The sequence below is a fragment of the Necator americanus genome, chromosome V (genome assembly GCF_031761385.1).
Source record: "Necator americanus strain Aroian chromosome V, whole genome shotgun sequence".
Classification (NCBI taxonomy): Eukaryota; Metazoa; Nematoda; class Chromadorea; order Rhabditida; family Ancylostomatidae; genus Necator; species Necator americanus.
In genome coordinates this window covers 11,954,647-11,977,016 of record NC_087375.1, presented here as the reverse complement: position 1 = coordinate 11,977,016, position 22,370 = coordinate 11,954,647, and the positions used below count along the sequence as shown (strand labels likewise).

The window sequence follows — 22,370 nt, the reverse complement described above, 5'->3', positions numbered from 1 at the left end:
TGGTCATCATATAGGGGAGGAGGCCGAAATTGATACTCTACAGTCTGACCCCCTAATTAAGGGCATTTCTCCTTTGTAAAACTCTAAGAATAACTCTAAAATATGATGCTTGAAATGTGAGCCCTTCCAGAAAAGTAATTCACAAGGCTCCACTGCCTCCTCCTCAATTTCCGACAACCCTAGGCACTTTGCTTTAAAAAAAAAGCAATAGCGAGCCTAATTAAAGAGGTACTCTCACGATGTTAGTGTCTTTTATAGGGAACCCTTAGACAGGTTTATCTAAGAAGTAGAGTTACGGTATAAGCAGTTTTTTCGCTCTTCCTGTCACAATTCTCTCATCGAAACTGTTCAAACTTATTTCTGATGAAAACCGTGATTAAGAGTGCTTTTAAGAAAATGAGATGTGGAGTAGGATTGGACTCCCCTCAGACATGATCCTGGAGAGAAGAACGTTAGTTACTCGGGCTAAACAATCATCAATTTCTTCTGAAATATCTGAAAGAATCGTAACCTCTCTCTCAGAGAAAAAACATTTTGCGAGAGCTACTCCCTGTGCAAAGAGTTATAGTCGCACCAAGCGCACTGGCACCGTCGCCCCTTCCATCTCTGTCATTGCATGTCATTTTGGTCCACCCGACGCATCGCATTGGCTGCGACGCGGTTCGGCGGGAGAATAAACGTGGGAAGGACTATATGTGAGACTGTTACCAACTGACTAAATGGGGAAAAAGATAAACAATACAACGCACAGTATAAATAAACATTAGATGAACCTAAATAAAGAGCCGTGAACACTATGGATTAAGTCTTAAATCTCATGCAGACATGGAACAAAAAAGAATGCAGGCAGATGTTACCCGCCGCTTCTGCACCGCTACTAAGTCATGGTACTACTATTCACTGTGCCAGAAAAAATATGAGGAGAAAGCGGGAAATTTTTCGTAGACATATTCTATGCAGCAGAACCAAGATTTTCTCAGAAAAAAAAATAAAATACCAACACAAAAAAATAAATAAAATAATATCGGTAAGCCAGCTCTAGATCTTATGTTTTAGATTAGGCTCAATCGAAGTAAAAACAATTAATGTAAGGTAGTATTAAATTATGAGAAAAGTAATGCTATATAACCAGCCACGAGCAACATAGAAACTTCATAGTTTCTTCTTTCATAGAACTGAAATCTCATAAATAATCGTAATTTCATGAATAATGTTTTCGGCATGAGTGAGTTTGTTGTTGGCTGATGCTTCTTCCTCTAAAAGAATCCACCCCACATGAGTCGGCGGACGGACGTCAAAACAATGAAAAATCGCCAAGAAAACACTCACTATCGTATTCGTTGCCCCACTCTGCGGAATTTTGTCGAATAGACGAGGGTTAACTGGCGAAACAGAAGGAGGGGAAGATCATTTTCGCTCAGATGCAATTTGCAACGTCTTTCGCGTCTGTTGGGTAACAATCCAGATAATAAATATCCTATGTTGGCTCGCAACTAGAGCAAAAATGATATGCTAAAAAAGAAGAATACCAATGAAAATGCTCAAACATCCATGATGACTCCACTGTAAAACAATTCTGGCTGCAAAAAAACAAACAAACTGAGAGATATTGTTATAAGCTTCAAATACAAAGAAAAAACAAGGAAACAATGTGCTGTTATTCACTATTCACCCTTACATCTGTCGCAAATGGACATGAAAGCATGGAGAAGAGCAGAGCATAAGACTAAACAAACAATTAGTTTTCTTCTTGGGTAGAGAAAAAATTTCTGAAATTGCGAGGACAATATCGTCTGCCTGAGGACCTTTCTTCTCGCCTAATGGCTACACTAGGTAATTAACAACAAATAAAGTTAAAGGCATCACTCCACCAATCTGAGGTGGTACGGATTTCAGGTGGAGTATTCGTATACGGGTTGGGAGACTATGGAGAGGGGGGTGATTTCGTCCATTTCTTCCTGATTGCCGTAAAAAACGCCCCGGAAAATACGGTTTCAGGCTTTCTGGCGCACTATTTTCTACAAGGAATTCGACTGGAGCGCGCCAGCTTTCTGCGGCGCCGCATCTTCCAGGCCCTTTTTTCCGGCAATTTGGAAGAAATGGACGGAATCACCCCCATCTCCATAGTCTCCCATCCCGTATACGAATACTCCACCTGAAATCTGCCCCACCTCAGATTCGTGGGGTGATGCCTTTAAGGATGAAGTGCACAGCGTTGATCAATCGCACTAATAGAAGGAGAAAAACGGAAACGATACGAATTTCATTCGATGTTTCTCCGTGAAAATAATCATGGAATTTTGAGGAAGAGGGAATTGTTTTCTAGTTAATTACTGCATTTATTTACTTGTTTTTTTCTTCGCTGAGCTGGGTACTGACCTACACACTTCTACCGAGTATATGATTTTGTTTAAGTTTCCCTGTTTGCTCCTCCGTCCAGAAATAGTAGAAGTGTTCTCGTGGAATTTCTGATGTTTGGAGGTTTGATCGGCTAAATATCGTATTCAGTGAATTTTGAACGAATGGCTTCTAGCGTGACGCAAAAGAACACGGGAAGAGTTGATGACGGATTAGATTTTTTTTGAGAAAAATCCTATTTCTTCTTCTTAATCCTTCATTTGAGTGAGCATGTTTAACGGGAAATGAGAATACAGTCTCAGGTCATGAGGTCAAAAATTTTTTGAAAATCAGTCTCAGAGTTCCACCTTCAAAAATAAATTCACATCTCTTTAAGAACATGTCTAAGGGAAGCTACGCTATTTAGAAGAGTACAAATTAACTAATCATCTTCTGAAATTCATTTAAGTTTGTCAAATCCACTGCTAGGAAGATCAATCCACAAATAGAATTCAGATCTAAAAATTAACTTAAAAAGTTAGAAAAAAAAATTAAACTCTAAAAAAGTCCAGTTCGAGAAACTTAATTATGCACTAGTGAGAAGTCGAAGATAATCAATTAAAATCAAAAATATGAAGGACAGAAGTTCCAGAATTGATAAATTCTCTATACGGTCAAGAAGAGAGAAGCACTCCTTTTTTAGTGTGAAAAAAGCGAGTTCCTTAATTATTCTGTTCCTGTGCAAATTTTTACACAATACTGAAATTTTTTCTAATGAACATAGAAAAAAAAAGAAAGGTTGATTATTTCTAAGCTATCTCTTGCAGTGATCAAATGATGCAGGATATAAACGTTGTGTTTTGCGGATTATTTCAAACTGAAGGCCAAATCCCCTCCCGTTCTTTTTATTTCAAGAAGTTGTTTTAGAAATTGCTCTCACAAAACACATACATACACGTACACAAGGCTGGCTGTCGTTCCAAAGCCAATTTGCCTAAAACCACCAGTGGAAATTTGGTTAGTACGAACGGAGTTGTTCTTTACTTGGAGTATCTGTTAGTTGCGAAAACTGAAAGCATCGCACCACAACAAACAAAAACTTCAAACCCCGATGTGACATCCCTAAAACATGGAAAATCCAAGAACGGGGTCCTGGAGAAGAGTGTATTTCAGCTGATTTGGCAAATTGATGACTTTTCAAAAAGTTTCGGCCAAAAAGAGAAGGTCATTTGGTTTCAAGGCTCCTAATGCATGGATACTGTGTTTAGAGAAGCACGAAAAAATATGAATTGGTAAAATGAATGGACTTTGTCGTTAAAGGAGGTACCGACTTGTTGTACTTACAAAAACCCAGCTAGAGATCAATACCTAAACAAAATCCCATACATTTCACGCAGAGTACTGAAAGAATTGCCGAGACGATATTTTGCAGAAAAATAAAATAGGGAACCGTAATGTAGCCATTCACAAACTAGAAACGTTGCCTTTCTGTCAACGAAATAGCGATAAATTAGGATTCATAGTTTCTGTGCAGCTGTATGCAATGTAAGGGGTAAAAAAAAAAACAAAAAATCCCATCAAATAAGGTATGAGCGCATGTTGAAATTGCCAATGGCTCAAATCTTTGCTCCCCGTCCTTCGCCCCGGAAGTGCAGAGGCGCATAGTAGGAGATGATTGTTCATGTCACGGGTATTCCGCAGGTTCTTAGAACTCGAACACTTTTCCGAATATTTTTCAATACCTGATACCTTAATTTTAACATTTTTCTCGGACACACAATCAAAATTCTTCGTCTCTTCTCCACGAAATTACTGAAGGCTCATTTTATTGCGTTCGCTGGGATTCTAGGAGAAGTTTGAGTATAAAAGGAGCTAGAAACAACGCAAATTATAGAGGTTTTTCTTCTTCTATAAAAGTAAAACAAAAGCGAAGACTCATCGCTTTTAAAATGCATCGCAAAGAATAATATATAAATGCCATGGGGAAATAGAGAGATCTACTATTTATCAGCATACATATTTTGAGAAATCTTACGCAGGTCTCAAAACACGCACATCACTATCGAAGCATGAATTTTAGCTGAGCTATTGTAGTCAAAGTGAGTCTTGCTCGAGAATTTTATTCTAAGTACATTTCACGGATGAAAGGAACACTTCGCTACAAAATTAGTGAGTCTGGCCGTATTTTGTACTCTTCGAATAAGAGTCGTAAACACGTTACGCGACAATGAAAATCACATGAAATTGCAAAGAATTAGATTTTCCGGGAAATATCCTACTTCTTCTTCATCCTTTATTTGAGTATGTTTATGTTATGTATGTTATATGTTTAATTAAAGATATATGCTTACGAGTTTGCATTATGATGAACTTTTTAAATTTTCAGTATTTTTCAAACTTCTATCAATAAACATTTTCCTTTGTTTCGAGAACAACAGGGACAGTCTATGTATCTGTATTTCTCCTTTAATTCTTTTTTTCAAGTGATGGGCTGCTTTTAAGAACGTTTTCTAAATGTAGCAGGACGGTGTAGCGTGTCTAACTGCTTCTCCAGTTTCAAGGAACTTTGATGCTTCTTCGTTTTTTTTTCTTTTTTAATTTATGCACATTCAATTCATCGTGTGAAAACTACAATTTCCACAAAAAAACTGTTCTAAAGGACTACATTATCTTGAAAATTTTTTGATCTTCTTCTCACCACATGTATATATGTACTTATTAAATAATAGAAACTGTGCTTTATGTTGGAACACAAGAAATTTCTTACCGTGAATTAAGCTTCTATGAATATTTAACGACGATACCTGAGCTTTAAACTGAAAACTTATTTCTCAGTCTCCGGTTTCTCTAAAATTTTTCTATATTTTCCCAAAGAGAAGCAGAATTTTCAATTCACAGTAAGAATATCCACGGTTCCCGCATTCTCAACTATCAAAGTCTTCCATTTTCGAAAATAGCCTCTAGCATAATAGTATAACATCTTCAATTTAATTGTCAACAAGCGAACAAACAAAAATACAAAAAAATTCTAACACTGCTGTTCTTCTGAAAGTTGGAGAATCTACGTTGGTCTTAGAAGTCCCGAGTTGTTCTTGAAAAACGGGAGTGAGATCTTGAAAGCAAGAAATCCAGGTTGGTGCAGTACCTGAATCCTATCAAAAATCCACCACCTCTAATGTTCCCACTGTTGCCCAACACTTCTTTTTCTATCTGAGGTTTCGTTCATTTTCATAGCTTTACACAAAATTATATATGTGTAGGGAATAGATCTATCAACGCACGGATATATGTGGTGATGAAAAAAACCTTAATGAAATTTGAGAACTACCACTTTTCCGCATCTCAAGTATATTCTTCCCAAGGCTCTCGAATATCCATATAATGGTGTCCTTACTAAAAATTCTTTCAACTTGGAACCTTCAAAATACACAGGCGTTCTATACGAATATTTAAAAATCTTCGTGAAGCTTAAAAAATTACAACTATAATTCAATCATTGAAAATTTATTAGAAACAAATGGATAATGAGGACACAAATGAACAAAGAGGCAAAATATTGCCTTGGCTGCCTTAAGACCTTTTTTCTGTCAAAAGGATATGAATAATGAGGCGAAATTCTCAAGGACCCCTTGCAATTTTTTCGATACAAGAAGCAAAAACTGATGTACCGTAGTGAAGCTCTTTAAAATAAGTACAAATTAAGAACGTTATAGATGCTAAGTTTCGAACGAATGTAGAGAAGTTCGAAAAAATCCAAGGACATGGAGAACTTCTTCTAAACCTCCGTGAGACGAGATTTAGCGAATTTTCACACGCCCAAGCAGCCTGAGACCGAGCGACGAAGGCAAGAGATTAATTTATGAGCGCCAAGACAAAAAAAGTGATGAAGTCTGTTTCTCACACCAAGATGCTGCTTTGATGCGATTTCTGAAAGCTGTAAGAGTATGGAGGGGGACAAACCACAAGTCCGGCGATGAAAATATGTCTTTTCAGGAGGAAAAAGAGAAGTGCAGAATTCAACGAAGCTCGCGGTATTTCAAAAAATTGGAGCTTACAATATGGGGGCGATGGCTTCGTGTATGAATATGATTGCCATTTGTTCGCAATCAAAAACCACTACAATCAGAAATTTGAAGTTCTGGGCGTGTACGAGCTATATGACTTGCACGGTTACATGGCCAAATTTACCCAGATACTGTGCAAAGGTGTTTTCGTACAGTACAGTGACAAAACCCTACCTAAATCGGTGAAATACTGAGAGGAAACATGGAATCTTCGGGAAATCTCCGGTTTATTGCGTTGAACTGCCGTATGTACACTGCTGAGCTCGGGCCACTCGGTGTCGATAGGCAGTTTTCACGAGACGTCAAGTCTCACGGGATTTGGAACAGTATGGAACGGATGGATTCTTTGTGAGCGGTAGATCGAAAAGGCTACGCAGAGTTGTGTTGAAGGACCTCACTCTTCGACGAGGATGCGGGGAATTCCTTCTAGCAATAAATAACACCAATCCACTGTTTATGTCGAGTTAGGCCAATAGTGTAAAGAACAAATAAATTAGAGGAAAAAAGCTTAAAGCTAAAATACTGTACTGTAATATAAAACACTGTTTTATTTACTTAACTTTCTTGGTCTATTTGACTTCTTTGTAATCTCGGCTCAGAAACTTCGAACATTTTCAAGGAAAGCGAACTTTTCTCAACTTATTCCCTTGTTCTAAAGTGAAGTAGGGATATCGATTATTTATAATAATAAATTTAAAGGAAAATAAAAACAAATAATTAGTGGTACCAATGATTACTAGTCCACAAAGTAATGCAAACAGTTTGCGATCTGTGCATAACCAATTACGAACTATAACTAGACCATTTAGAATTCAATTGAAGGGAACCGTACACTAAGATGAGAATAAAACGAAAGGAATATGAATGTCAAAAAAAGAAAGCCACAAAACTCACCGATGGCAACTTTTCCCGATAGGCCATGATAGCGCTCGTGTTCGATAGCTCCTACCAAAACATAATCAATATCTGCAACCAGGAATTATAGAAAATTTTAAAAAGCTGTTTAATTCCTCAACCATGAGATCACATAGTAACAATTAAACTTAACGTAGCTCCTTTTCATAAAAAAAAACTTTTTTTTTTTTGGAAAAATCGTTCCGCGCACTAGACAAGAGGAACAAATCTCGTGAAGCTACATAAAGATCAGAACAGCTTGTGACCTTCAATTTAGAAAATGTGGTTTTGCAGGAAATTAGAAATGATCGCACCGACGTGATTAGAGGGGGACAAGGTGTGTACGAGTCCAACATACTGCAGCCCCGGACTGATGTGAAAAGGATCCGGAACTGATCAATAAAACAATAGATCGCAAGAAGTCAACAACGTAGAGTGTTTTCGGAAAGAAACAAGTGTAAGAGACGTCAGTTCAACAAGAGTTGAACCGCGTGCAGCGCTGATCACGAGAACGTGGTCGATTGCATTCTACTTAGGAACATCGCAGCGATAAACGATGAACCAGTTCTTCGGCGGTCAAGATCTTGAAGGTGGCTGTCGGGTGGCGGTCATTGCTGGTCGGTGTGGATCAATATGGTTCTAGAGGAGAAACACGGGTTCAGCTGCTTTTATTCTGGTATTTTTCACCAAAACGAACAGATTCCACATCATTTCTCGTTTTTCCACATCATTTCGATGGCGGGTTCTACCTTAGCAAGCGCAAAGATTTCATTCAGACCAAGAAATGGGAACAAAGAAGCCCCTCGATTCCTCTGCAGGTAATTTATTCTTTTCAAATTTGAGGAGGTCCAACTTTGAACTTTTTATAGGATCCAAATAGACCGAATAATGAATATTGAACACTTCTGTTACGATTAATACATTCTCCGTCTAAGTCTTCCTTCTTTCTGCAACAAAAATTGAGTTTCTCTGCTGTTTCCGGAGAAAAAAAGACAGCAGAAACAAAATATGCATTCGGTTTCGATTTAAGGATAGAAGTATCTTGCGTTAATCAATCCGATTGGGATGCGCAACCATGTTCACTTCAATTCAGAATCGTTTGAGGCTTACGAATGTGCAGCTGGCCTACACAATGACTTGCGGGGACTAACCGATGTGCCAAGTTAGTGTTTTTATCCTCCCAGACAAGTGTGGTACCAATTTATCGACCCCGGAGGGATGAGGGAGCTTGGTGAGCACTAGGGCGGATCCGAACCTCCGTTCGATCGTGCAGACAACGGGACCTCGAACCGACTGCGCTACAACGGCCCCGGTTTAAAGTTAAACTTAAAAATGATCGCAAATGAAAGGTCGTATGAACTGCTGCAACAGATCGTGAATTTTTGCTGAAAAAAATGAACTTTAGTGATTTCATGACTACTGTTGGCTGATTGATTCATTGATTGCTTTTAATCGATGATGATTACCATGACTCTTTATGGAATTCATTGCAACATTTATGAGTTTGTAGCCCAGATGCAACTAATAGTTCTTCTTTCAGATGTACATGCATCATTTCACCTAATTATGCATTCCTTTGCTTTTTTCTCATCATTAACGATACTTTTGAACCAGATAATAAATTTTGTTTTGTATTGTGTGCCGAATCGATTATTTTCGTTCATGTGTGGTATCAAATCAACTATTCTCGCAATCAACTCCACTGATTCTTATTTATAATTAAAGAAAGAAGCTTAAGCGATTTCAATTATTTCCGATAAGAAATGGACTTTAGGAAAATTGCTAGTCGATGTTTTCAATAGGTGATCAATTTTTTCTCTGCAGCCTCTTTGAAGTTGATTTCTACGTGACCAGGAACTGCAATAAATAGTCAGAAAGTTTGAGAAGTGGAGCTCTGCATAAATCTTCTAGAAGTACTGGAATTGTGGACAAAATAGTCCAATCGAAGAAATTTTTCAAGGTCCCGGTAAAATTTCCTGAACGAATTCTCGCCCCCGACTGGAAGTTCACAAGTAAGTCGGAGAGGCAATTTATGCATATGTTCCCCAAAGAAAGTATTATTTCACTCGAGCGAATGAAGCAATTTTTTCCTTAAATTCACTTAACTTCTCCTTCACGTACTCGTTTTTCGTTTCTACTTCAATTAAATACCGATCTAAAGACACGCTGACTTATGAACAAAAAATTATGAAGCCCATACAACACCGCCACTAACTTCTGTCCCAAAATCCGTCACAATTCTTGGGAATGGGCAAAATTCAATTTTGAAAACACCATTCGAAAGCAGATGAGTTGCTGACTTCAAATATACTTCAATAATTTAGTTTTGACAAGTGTGTGACCTGAAAACAAACAAATTTCCGAAGAGAGTGGAGATTTCGAAGCCATATATGATATCGGGTACTAAAATGCTCTGAATAACCTCCTGATTACCAATATAACAAATATTTCGTCTAATTTTGAGAAGTATTCGTTGGTGATTAGTTTCACACCTCCGCAATTGCCATTGGTATATTTAGCGAATACATCTTTGTGGAAAGAAGAGGTGCTCATAGGAGTTGGGTCAATTTCTCAAAATTAGATGAAATATTTATTTGATTCGCAACGAGGAGGTTATTTGGAGCATTTTGGAACTCCATATCATTTATAGATTCGAAATCTCCATTCTCTTCGGAAATTTACAAAAGCGCATCATTGAAGGTTAGTAAAAAGGCACGTATTAATAGCTGTGGAAAATCTGTTCAGAAATTTTTAGGCGAATAATTTGTTTTTTACGATAATTTAAATTGTAAGTTTCTAGCTTTGAAGATGTTTAGTTTCTTCAATATCAAACTTACAACTTTGCTAAGTTTCATTATTTGTTCCAATTTTTCAACAGCGGTCAGCAACTTGGAATGGGCGCGTATTTTTCCACGAGAAAGGATTTTCAAAAAATCAATATATGAAAGTGCTAAACAAGAAATCGTTGGGCGTCGATCCTGAGTATATCTACACGCCGTCCCGAAAATATTTACTCGCTTGACTTAGAGGCATCACCCCACGAATCTGAGGTGGTACGGATTTCAGGTGGATTGATCGTATGCGGGATCGTAGATTATGGAGAGATGGGTGATTCCGTCCATTTCTTCCTGACTGCCGTAGAAACTGCCCTAAAGATGCGACGCAAGCACAATGCTGGCGCGCTCCAACCGAACTCGTTGTAGCAAGTAGCGCTCCGGAACGCTCGAAGCCGTATCTTCCGGGCCATTTTTTACGACAATTAGGAAGAAATGGGCGGAATCACCTACCTCTCCATGATCTACGATCCCGCATACGAATACTCCACCTGAAATCCGGACCACCTCACATTAGTGGGATAATGTCTTTAATTCCAGAATAGTTTGAGATTTACAAACGTGTATGCGGCTCATGCAATGATTTGTAAGGCGAGGCGATATTTTTTTAGACGAGCAGGTTGTTCCATGAGTTTCTGCTAATGTTTTTTTTTGTGACTCTGCATTTCCCACGTATGTTCCACATGCGTTACGATTTAGCGGGTGCAGGGATCGTGGAATGAACCTTTTGAACTTTCACAACATTCATTGCAATACATCTGTTTGGTCCCTACATGATGATATAACACGCGGGTATCCAAAACCCCTCAACTACAATTCTGGCTTGAAAGCAAGGGCCTCATTAACATAGTCGAAGTCTTAAATATGGATTTTTATTTTTTATAATCTTAGGTGTATAGATATGGTGAAGATATCTTCTCTTACAAGGCAGAAACAATGTAAATGGCTATGTTGAAGAGTGACGGCTGTTCACTGTGGGTGAAGACCGGCTACTACTTACTACTAATTTTCGGAGGAGGTACTGAGCGAGTTCTTCATGTCCTTCCTAAAGACCGGAATTGAAGATTTTTGCCAAGTCACGACGATTTCTGTTATTTCACAAATGATGTTTTTTCAAGAAAAAAAATTGATTAAAATCTCTACTCTTCACATTTATAACTCCAATAATTTTAAATGTACAAATGAGAATGATGCTGACATTCAGACTATGTAGAAAAGGAAGGATTTGACAAGCGTAGCATAGGAGAGACCATGGGACTCGAATGAGCACCGACAACATCATCCCGAATACTATTGCCATAATTTCCTGAAGAGAAGAATTTACATAATTTTCTTTTTTTCAGAAACAGAATATTTTATTACTGGAATATTTCATTGGATTGAAGGAACCAGGTTCAATTTCAGTATCTCTCGATACTACGGGGAAAACGGGACCACGTAGACGGCATTGTTCACAATGATACGCGAAAAACTCAACAAAAATGCCAAAAGTTAGTATTTTGGAAGCTCTGTCTTCTTACTACTTTCACAGGTAATTAAAATCGGCATGTGATATGGGACCTATCACGAATTTCACTAAAATAAGAAGCACAGAATCGAATATTGGAAACATACTAGGTGCGGTTTCTTCTAGAATGAAGCTAACTACTTTAGTCATCCATAGAACTTAATTTTTCTTTCCAAACAAGAACCTCAATGAGTGCAGACGCACTTTAACACCCACTGACACATCGCTGCGTTATAAGTTATGGCGTAATTGCAAAAAATGGTATTGGTGAGAAAAACAAATCCCTCTATTGGTGTTGATTGGAACAAAATTAAAAAAATAATAAAAACAAAGGTCTTTGAATTAAGATTGTAATCGATCTAACATTTGAGATCTGCTCAAAAAATATCCTTATTCTTCCGTTTTCATTACAAGGTCCTATGGTAGCCTTGGAGATAACACCTAAATTGGAAGCGGAAAGAATTGAGAGGATGGTTTTCCCTTTTTTTCCTACCATTTCGCCTTCCAAACATTTTTTTAGTCGATACTTAACATTGTTCTTCATTTTCAATCGTAGAAATTAATTATTTCCGTTCTAGTATGGTTTCTCCGTTTTTTTTGGTCCTATTTTCAGAAAATATACATACTCTAGAAAATGAACTGACATGCAGTGGTATGGCAGAAGCTACTGTAAGGGGCCTCTGATTTTTCTGGGACTGTGTTTCAACATTCTTCGACCACTGCACTTTTTCCCGCTTTTCTTCATCGTAGCCACAAAAGAAAAATATCCCTAACAAATGACAGCGATATTTCGCTTTCAGGTATCCGAGAATGTTGAAAAAGGACGGTTTTAAGTGGATGAAAGCCCCACTTGCTAATTAATAAAAGGCCAAAATTCTTTTTCATTGGAAATTCCTCGAAAACTTTTCAAAGAAGAACATACAGTAACAACTCTCTATCGGGCACCTTATCAGCTTCTGGTCGCTTGTCCGGCAAATAGAAGACTGCGCTTTGGTTTCGAATAAAAAAAGCCAGACACCAGCCAAATGTTGAGGTAACTGCAGTTATTAAAAACGAATCGCACAATTTTGACGCAACATAAATATCCCTCGCTGCAGTGAAATTGGAAACCAGAACAGCCTTAATATATAGAAGTTTTAGCTAATCTTGTGCAGTTTCCGAGAAGAATTTTCTTCACATTTTCTTCCCAGTGTCCTTGGTCAATGATCGCTTTTGACAGGTTCTTCATGAATTTTTGATCGTCACCAAAAATCATAAACTGCGAAAGGTTCTGGACATAAAATAATAAAGTATATCAATTTAGAAAAATTCAAACTTAGGTCTAGAAAACACCTTTCGTCTTGCAATTTTAATAGCTGCATTTATCGCAGTTATCACATCGGTAGCTACTTTTTCGTGGACAAAATCTGTTCTTGTAATATGGATGCACATTAAATTCGAGTGAGTCCTGTGAGAAAAAAATTAATAAATTCGAAAATATGCCTATGAATTTGCAGCAAAACCCATAAATACAGAAAGCCAATATAGAATGGTCCCTTACTTGTTCAGAACATTGACGACTTTACTACCAATGCGCTTCAACTGCTCTGAGAAGTGAAGAATTTCTCAAACTTCCGGAAGGTAGTCTTCAAAGAACCAAGGGTTTTGTCCAAACATGAAGTATAGCAACACGTATTGATCGGTGTTGTTAGAAAACCTATAATATATTTATGTTCTCTTGTTTTGTCAACGAGGCTTAGGTGAAATTTTTTTGTTGGCCTGACGTTTCGACAAACTCAAAGGCCTGAAAATGGTTCGAGGTCTTTGATACCATGCATATCCCATCAAACTCCTCCTCTCTCCTCGCCAACCCCCGATATTGTTCCAAGTACACCACGCGAGACCTTAAGAGGAAAACAAACTGACCAGTTTCACCGACTAGCGGGGTTGGCAAACTACCGCGTTCTTAAAGATTGTCACCAGGGCGAATGAGATCTACGCACTGTGCAGTATGCTTAAGTACTGGTGTCTGGATAACGTTAAGGAACTGCATGTGTTGCAATCTTATAGCTCACAGAGTGTTACTAACGGCAAGAAGTATTTGGTAATTGATAAACACTCATTTTTGTTATTCATGGACAGATTCCTGACGGAAATCCAGAACGCTTCCAAAGCCTTCCTATCAGATATTTCTTTCTCGTGCGCTAGAATCGTACATTTTATTTCAAACTCATTTCCATCATGCTTATCGTTTTTGTAGTGCCCCAACGGTGTCATCGAACTCCCTCGCCTTTTATCAGCCAAATGTTCCTTGATACGCACGTTCAGCATCCTTCCAGTTTCTCCAATATAAATGGCGTTGCATTCTATTTGGAAAATAACTCCGATGTTCGTGCAATCACCGGCCTCATCGAATGGACAAACCACGCAACATTCTGGCACGTATTGCCCATCGTAGAATCTATTGCAAACTAACTGTCGCTTGATGCTGTCGTTCGGGATGTTCACCAACACAACATCATCTTGCAGCTGTGCTCGCAAAAGAGTCCGGTGTATAGCAGCAGTTAAGGAGTCAGAGGCGAAGGGGATGCACAAAGTAATTCTACCTTCACGTGGGATCCTCACTGTGTTGCTCGCAGTTTGAGATTGGGTGATAGATTTCAATCTCGAGTAACCGTTTGAACTAGCTATGCTTGTGGCTAGTTTTGGTGATTCCTCCCGTTCCCTATCCCCTGTGCACAGTGCTGTTGCTGTTCTGACCATATTTCGGATAACTGCCTTTTTCATGCCAATAGGATGGGTTGACTTTGCGTTTATTAGTATGTTTTTCGAGCTTTCCTTACGATAGCATTTCACACTTGCAATGCCATTGTGCGGTTTTATTTGAGCATTCAAATAAGGCAGCCACCTATAATATACATTTCATGACAAACCTACTTTTTGGAGAAACTTCTTTATTCCTTGCTATTCCACGAAGAAAGAGTATTCACCTCAAGGGGTTATCATAAAGACAAGACGACTCAACAAATTCTCCCGTCGTTTGGCTGTTTCCATTCTGCAAGAGTATTTACGTTGAAGGTAGCTTTCGCCATAGAATATTCGAAGATTTAATCTCGAAATTTTAAGATAACCTAACAACTGCATAGCTTTGAATTTACAGCACTTGACAAAAATGCCACGTGATTAGAACTACTGCGAAGAAAAAACGGCGACCAGCTACTAACGAGTCATACTATCTGTATTGGTTTGTGTGACCTGACGAATGTGCAACCTAAAATTGTCTTCTCTTTGCAAAAATTTATTGAGATTGTTAAATTTCCAAAGTAGAAGTTGCGCTCCTGAGCCTTCGTCAATTTATTAGAACCATTGACAATGTCCGGATGATGCCGGACTTCTCGTTTCTTGTGTTTCCCACTTCGCTCTCCTCCACTGATTCAAACTTGATTTTACACCTGTATTTCTTCGGTAAGCAACAATTTGGGAACACTTTTCGAAATATCAGATTTTCTTGTCCTCTTCTCCAACAATCAGCATGGGATGATGTGCCAAAAATAATATAATAAAAATAAAAATATAATATAAATATATAAAATAACGTGAACGTCATCGTCGTAGTGACAAAGGTAATGTTCTACAGTTTGCTGATCAAGCGAACTGTTAGCTACTATTCTAACAGCTGCTTGCATTTCACCTTCCTATTCCAGAAAAAAGGATCTTACCAGCTAAGGGAAAAGTGCAGTGGAATAGACATGTGGAAGAATGCATGGGAATGAAACGCAACACATGCACTTATCACAGCTATGAAATAGCTCATAACGTCTCATTCACTTTTGACAAATCCGCTCGGAATTATTGCCTGGTACCTCTGTACCGCTAATTGCACTCATTCTAGATCTTCATTGCGCCTACTGTGCAGTTCTCAGTGTATTGTGCACCAATTCCACGACGTCGGACCCGTCTCTCTGTTGTCCCGTTCCATGCATACATAAAAATAAACACGTGACAGACTAACCTCGTTATTGTATAGCATGATGTTCCTTTCTTCCATACCGCTATAACATCTTACTTTTCTCTTCTTCCCTAACAGTTAACCCAGAATGATGTGCTACTGCTAAATAATGCAAAAGCCATCATCATGCTGATAAAGGCGCCTTACGCAGATCATGTAAACTGTCGCGGTATCTCGCAACCTTTTCACTTGTTCCTTTTCTTTGTATTCAAATGTTAGGTTAGTTAATCAATGTCCGGTGTTGAGTCTTGAGAACGAAAACATTTTGTGATGTTGTAATCCGATAAGCTATTGATTCGTGATAGTAATTAAAGACGAGTCATAGCGCACTCGCCATTCGATGGAATTTTGAGAGAATAAATCTTGAAGAACCACTAAACCTCTTGAACATAAACAGCTAGCTCCTACTGACCAGACGTCTGGACGCGTGCATATAGTTTCTAAAGAAATCATCTGGATAGCATGATGCTGTAGGAGTACATTTCAGCGATTCGTCATGCAGGCAAGCCGTCTTACTTCATTGTACTGCTTTCTGGCGTTGATACACTATGAATTCGTTGGTCCCTTGTTTACCCCTACCCCTCTCCATATCCTGGTAGCGGCATCTACATAAGGGTGTTGGATACCTTCCACTGTCTTCTGGCGCCACCATGCCTGAATGGTTGCCACTGAACACGTGTCACCAAACTCTACTTCTTTTTGACGCAGGCGCACCAATCTGAGATCCAGAAAGCAGAGATATCAAGCGGAATCCGTTCTAGCATACCTTATAGCACAAGCGCATCTATCTGATGCAGAAGACACCAGAGCAGAGGACAAGGACGGCTGGAAGACACCGCCCCACTCATCTGAGTGCTTCCCAGTTTGGGTACACAATCTGACATTCTAGGCCTTGTCTCACTATATTTTTCTGCTTCCTGGTGCTGGCGCATTAGTTCAGCATCGTGTTGAACTCGCCTCACTACCTTTCAACACCCACCAGCTCATTTGACGTCGGGACACCTGTCCCACTTCTATCTCTCTTTTTTCGGGACAAAAACATGTCCAGGATCTCCTCTCAAACACGGGTCCGGAGGGGTTGAGCCTGCTTTCAGTGGCTCAGCCCAGCGCTAGTCTCTACGGATCCGAACAATTGTGTCCGGAACATTTGACGTCGGGACACGGAACACACCCACTGATGCCGTCTCTTTTTCAGAGGGAACCCCGGAGCACGACAATGACGAGAGAGTGAAATGACGTCTTTGACGAAAACCCTCTCTATCGAGCAATTCCTAGGACACTCCGCTACCACTTATCTCGACTTTCTCGATACGTTGGTGCATAGTACACCTGTGCTTGAGGTCACCTTTGAACAACGAAGGTAAAAGCTAATGATAGTGCAATTAATCTCATAGTAGTGGTCGAAGGAAGTGTAGGTGGATTTCGAAAACTACGAAATTATGCAGAAAAGAAGTTTTTGTGATTGCAGCAACTGCAGTTTCTTGAAGACTATTTAATTATCATGTTGTTATTTACCTCACATAATACAAGTGGAAAAATGGTTCTTACCTTAGCTATGGCATAAGTCTTTTCCAAACGAGAGAGAATTAGATTGATATACTTCAAATACATCATGACGTGCTTGATTGCTTTCTCAAACGGTAAATAGTGCGTTCTATTCAGAGCTCTTGCAGTTCCATAACCAGATATCAGGTGAAACATCTGGAAATATTGAGCTCACAGTATGACTTAAAATCTTACATTAATTAAAGAAATGCATATTTAAAGGATAAGGTAGGAGTAATAAGATATTCTGTAGCGTTTTACAATGGCTGATGCACTTGAAAATGTTGTCTGACCATTCAATTCCAAAGTAACTCGCCAGAAATTTCCAGCAGTTTAAATATGCAACATTCTGTTTCTATTAGTCATTTAGTTTCTATCAGTCACCATGAGAACTCTTTGGATTATTCATCTGCAAAGCATATCCATCTTCAAAGATTCCATTTTATTTGCTCAGTGCTTGTATTGTTGCGCAGAGTTGAGATGGCTGTCTATAGCGGTAGTAAGCCTTTTCACCGACGCATGACTCCTTTGCTGGAGATTCTCGTGATTGCATAGGTATTTTCATTTCACTTGCAGTTTTTCTTGTAGAGAATTCCACAAGTCAGTAGAAATCATCGCAAAGGTTGTCTTCGAAAAGTATTCGCTTCAAAATCATTAGTATCAGTTGCTGGTCGTTTGATTTGCGTGAAAGTTCGACCTTCTTTAAATGTTGGCATAATGATTGCAACCTGTCAATTATCAGTGTGAAGCAAGAGCCAAAATTATTAAAGCTCTCCATCACGGCCAACGTTTTGGCGTCGCCGCCTTCGTCAGAGCCTAAGTAGCGTTGCCGAGATGTTACCTCCTCATGATAAGACCGCCTACGATTTGCGTGAAAAACTGCCAATTAATACTTCAGCTTCTTCCGATCGTTTCGAATTCCACCCACTGCCAAAAGTCCTCTCTTGTTTTATATGGAAAAAAGACTCATGCTCTTCTTACAAGAACTTCATGATGATGTCTTGTAGGTTATTCAGTTACGCAGTGTTTATCGTGTTGGACCTACTTGCTCCTTTACCTTTTACCGGTTTTCGATAAAATGTAACACGTAACCAGCTTCTACGGCAGTTAAGGATTGCAAAAGTGTATTCGATCCTTAAGATTTGATCTTGAATAAAACACGCAATCATCGCATCGCATCGCGCATCATCATCATCGCATCGCGCAAAGCTGATACCCCAGCATCGCCTTCTCGATGAAACATTGAGTAATGTTCACCGCATTTTCCTCCTACTTGTGGAGTTTCCAGATTTCTGAGGTGCAGGCCAAAGCCAAATGTTCGCTGTCTTCCCTTGCGATCAGTTCGAGTCAACCATGCGCACAACACGGAACATTTCAAACCCACCATATCTTCATTAAGGTCATCCATTTGTGTTCGAGCTTCCTAGGCGAGATCAATGTTCTTAAAAGTTCCACAGAATAAAGCCGCTGTTTCGCCCCTCAAACTTTTAATATTATAAGAATGAGCTGCTCAACGAAATGAGGATGGTGCAATTGTTGCCCATCAGTTTTCACCCTTATTTTGGGCCATGGCTGAATGCCGCCATGGCCCTTGGCTGAATGTACTCCTGGGGTCTTCAATGTCTCCTTGTTGACTCAAAGCCTGCTTTTCGGATACGGTAAAATACGCGAAAAGGACACCCAGGTCCCCTTAGTGATGAGAGAGTTCTTAGTATCGGTGCACTTGAGGGTTTGAGCTTCGTCAAAACTTCCTATCCTATTTTCGCAGTCCGTTCTAAATACTTAAGATTATATAAGGTTGAAAGGCAGGCGTTCCTTAATTTTATTTTCGTATCGAAGCGTTTTTGAAGAGTGAATACGGGTGGTCACAGAGAGGTGAAAGCGGTTGCGCGACCAAAGTGTTGGTGCAGCGACAAGAATTCCCTTAAAAAAAACTTGCTGACCACTACAACAAATACGTGACGTACCTGGTTTCCAATTCGACCCGTGTTCAAATGGAATCCAACGAATTTTTCGGAGTTGGTACCTCTGTCTATTGAATACCACTCACGTAGAAACAGCAGAAATATGAGATCAAAAAGAACTACGTATGTAAAGGCCTGCTTCCAATGCAAATTCATCCCAGTGAATAAGTTTTTTCCTTCAAAAGATGAAAAATAGTGCAAATAATTTCTGGCAAAAGCATATTGAAATGTAAGATAAAGCTTTAGAGCAATGATATGCATAGTAAGAATTACTGATCTTGGGAGAAAAGAATCGAGAAGTGGTCCTAAAAGTGAAAGTAGGCAAAGCCACGGTATTGCTGCAATGTACGGTTTTACAAGGTGGAATTGATCCATTAGCCCGCATATGTGTATGTACGTATTGTCTTAAGGCAGATTATGCGCAGAAAATGATTATTGAGTGCTTGAATGCGCGATAGATGAAGATGGAAGAGAATGTCTTTAGAAGTCTAAATCAACGGGAAGAGTAGGAGTTAAAGGGAGCATGCCACGAATCTGACACAATGAGGGAAACCACTGAACATGCCAGAGATGTGCTAAGGGTTGCGGAATCAGCGGTGGTTCCGCTCATCTCTCCCTAGTCGTCGTGAGAAAAAAAACGGCAAGAAAAGATTCCGTTTTTTACAACGATTTTAGTTGCATCACGCCACCCTTATTCACGCACCGCATCCGGGTGCGCAGCGGTGGAAACCTAGTTTTCCCCGGTTGTCTATTCAAGTGAAACCAATGAATAGGTTGCTGAGGTTCGTGGATTCGCTCATATTTGCTCAGATTCGTGGTATGCTGCCTTCCTGTTTGAAACTGTGGTTAGGACGCAAAATTGATATCATCATTAGCCTTTCCGGACACGACATGATATGTTATTAGCGTCCGAATATCTGACTTTATTAGAAATGATCTAAGATTTATCAAAAAAAAAAAGATAATTGGGAAAAAAGCGGCCGAGTCTATGGAATGCGCTTGTTCTTCGTAATTCATTTTCGCGATATTTTCGCTAGATACACGACCTGAAGTCTTCAATCCTTCATCAAGGCATAAAGAGCAGTTTTTGTTGACAGACCCTCAGCTATTTCAAGATCATAAAAGTCTAGAAAAAGGTTGGAATAGGTACATTGTAAAACTCTTAGGTGCACACCTAATCCATCGAAGAGGTGTGAAGCGGCAAGGCACCAACGAAAAGAGATACAGTTTCTCATTTCCTCTCCGCCTCTGCAAGCATTTGCCTTTGCATGCCTATACTTCCAATTTCCAACATCAAAAATTATCACCTCGGATGCTTTTGAGTGATTTCGATCCACAGCTCATTATTTCATTGACTGTTCCATGGAAACAATGTCAAAGACATACTCCATGTTCCAGTTAACGACGATGAAAAAAAAAAGAAATAAATGGAACAGAAACCATGAAAATATGGAGCTGAAATGAAAATTCATAATTTCCTGTACAGAAGGCCTCCTACCTCGGAGCCCACTCAATCCTTTCGGCTTTTGCGTAAGAGAAGCCACATAGAACTCTGCACTACAGTGCTCTCTTAAAATCTTGCAAATATTTAGGTTTGCATTTTTGAAATTTTGTTAATACCGACCTGAACGACGTATCGATTAACAGGGAGAAAATTAACGACTATTTCAAATGATGTGAGAAGGGGAATAGAGTAAGAATACAGAAGTGCATGTATATGTAAGCTCACGAGAAGTTATATTTGTGTTGCAAATATTTCTGCAGCACTGTTATTATCATCCGCACCTATAAGAAATTTTTGAGAGCCTAAGAAACAGCTGAATTCTTGGAGGCGTTCAGGATTCCTCAGATCTCGAGAATCCGTGTATAAGACTTATAAACTACATAACTGTGACTCCCTTGGTTGTCAGAGTTACTATTTGGAAGTTCCTGTGAACTCACTCTTCTCTCACCTCTGTCGCACGTCTTGCTTGGTTCTTGTTTCTTTACAAGGCGCTATCATTCGTCTTTTTTTAGCTCTCATCATTTCTTACGAAATCAGCAATGAACATTTTCAATGTTTATGTATTACATTTTGACGTACACAACATTCTTAACTAATCGCACTGCATTACCCACTGGCTTGTCCTCTTTTTCCCATATATTGTTGTTGATATCTCCTTACTAGTTTACATCAAAGATATCGTAGCGTATCGTGAAATTCTCAAGGTTTGGATCTTTCGTGGACAGGACAGAGTTGTAGTATAGATTGTGGGAATGAACGTGGTCACGATCGATTTCCCCCTGATCTGGAAAACGGCGTGGGAAAAGGCTTTGTTTTCTACGATGCACGTTCGAACACCTACTTTGCATATGCGCCGGTTCCTCTAACACTCTATTTACTGGTTCTACTTAAATAGGCTGGCAATATATTTTGAAGATATCGTAGCGTATCGTAGATATATACAGCTATATTTCTACAATTTGAATGAAGGATCCGGAAACGAATGCTGCAGATTCAGCGTAGCGCAAGAGATAATCGATTACCAGGAACACAGAGATTCCTGGGATTTAACTATCAAATCCAGCTTCATGAGTCCTCATGTTGTAGAATCTGCCATTCTTTGCTGAGTCCCCGTGAGGAAACAATGCTGAAAATTCTGAAACAATCCTGCAAATCTCATCGAGAAGTCGAACAGAGAATAATCCTAAGAGAAGAAGAACATGTTTTTCTTGTAATCGAACTGCTCTCCTTAGTTTACGAAAGGGAAAAATGAAATTGTTCATTGCTTTATAATTTCTGAAAAGCACTGCTTGAAGAAGTAACTTTCACGAATAGTTTCACGAACAAGAAAAATGGGAGAATCAGTGCGATGTTGGGAGGATTTAGAAAAACAGCGTCTTGGTCGATTGCAGAGGCGATTTAAACGCGACGCAAATGCGGGTAATTTCCTTCAAACTATTTCAAAAATATAAATCACAAGGTTGCAACCTAAAATAGAAAAATCTTGCGCCTCTTGGCACTATTTACGAAATGCTTTGAATGATCGCTACTTAATGGTGTGTGTGTGTATGTGTGTGTGTGTGTGTGTGTGTGTCGATTTCCCTGCTCTCCAAATATTAGGCTGTATAGAAAGTCTTGTCACCATTTGTCATTTTTTCTGCCTTATTTTTTTACTCAGCTTGCAAAAAAATTAATCAATATTATAGTTACTATTGTTAATTCCAGCAGTGTCCCACCTCATGGGTAGTTTAGCG

The 22,370-nt window shown here is 39.1% G+C and overlaps 4 protein-coding genes across 7 annotated transcripts in view; 1 reads left to right on the top strand and 3 right to left on the bottom strand.

Moving 5' to 3' along the window:
• RB195_013609 (uncharacterized protein) overlaps positions 1-7,322 on the bottom strand; it is a gene marked incomplete at both ends in the record, with an annotated part of 79,939 nt that extends 72,617 nt beyond the window's left edge. For both annotated transcript variants that reach the window (XM_064203516.1, XM_064203517.1), the window contains one exon: positions 7,296-7,322. In XM_064203516.1, coding sequence (XP_064059397.1) covers positions 7,296-7,322 — 27 coding nt within the window. The remainder of the gene's footprint in view (positions 1-7,295) is intronic.
• A 5,434-nt stretch (positions 7,323-12,756) lies between these two features.
• On the bottom strand, positions 12,757-14,402 carry RB195_013608 (uncharacterized protein; the record flags this gene model as incomplete). Of its 3 annotated transcripts, XM_064203515.1 has the most annotated exons (5): positions 12,757-12,906; positions 12,969-13,083; positions 13,177-13,222; positions 13,273-13,332; positions 13,447-13,453. In XM_064203515.1, the coding sequence occupies 5 exons, from the start codon at positions 13,451-13,453 to the stop codon at positions 12,757-12,759; spliced, it is 378 nt and encodes a 125-aa protein (XP_064059396.1). The 3 variants fall into 3 exon arrangements, with proteins under 3 accessions (XP_064059396.1, XP_064059394.1, XP_064059395.1); XM_064203513.1 differs by lacking the exons at positions 13,177-13,222; positions 13,273-13,332; positions 13,447-13,453 and adding an exon at positions 13,705-14,402; XM_064203514.1 differs by lacking the exons at positions 12,757-12,906; positions 12,969-13,083; positions 13,177-13,222; positions 13,273-13,332; positions 13,447-13,453 and adding an exon at positions 13,680-14,378.
• A 593-nt stretch (positions 14,403-14,995) lies between these two features.
• RB195_013607 (uncharacterized protein) lies at positions 14,996-15,618 on the top strand (the record flags this gene model as incomplete). The annotated part of the gene is made up of 3 exons (XM_064203512.1): positions 14,996-15,080; positions 15,320-15,432; positions 15,508-15,618. The coding sequence occupies 3 exons, from the start codon at positions 14,996-14,998 to the stop codon at positions 15,616-15,618; spliced, it is 309 nt and encodes a 102-aa protein (XP_064059393.1).
• A 2,716-nt stretch (positions 15,619-18,334) lies between these two features.
• On the bottom strand, positions 18,335-18,577 carry RB195_013606 (uncharacterized protein; the record flags this gene model as incomplete). The annotated part of the gene is made up of 1 exon (XM_064203511.1): positions 18,335-18,577. One exon carries the CDS (start codon positions 18,575-18,577, stop codon positions 18,335-18,337), a length of 243 nt encoding a protein of 80 aa, XP_064059392.1.
• Between the last annotated feature and the right edge of the window lie 3,793 nt (positions 18,578-22,370).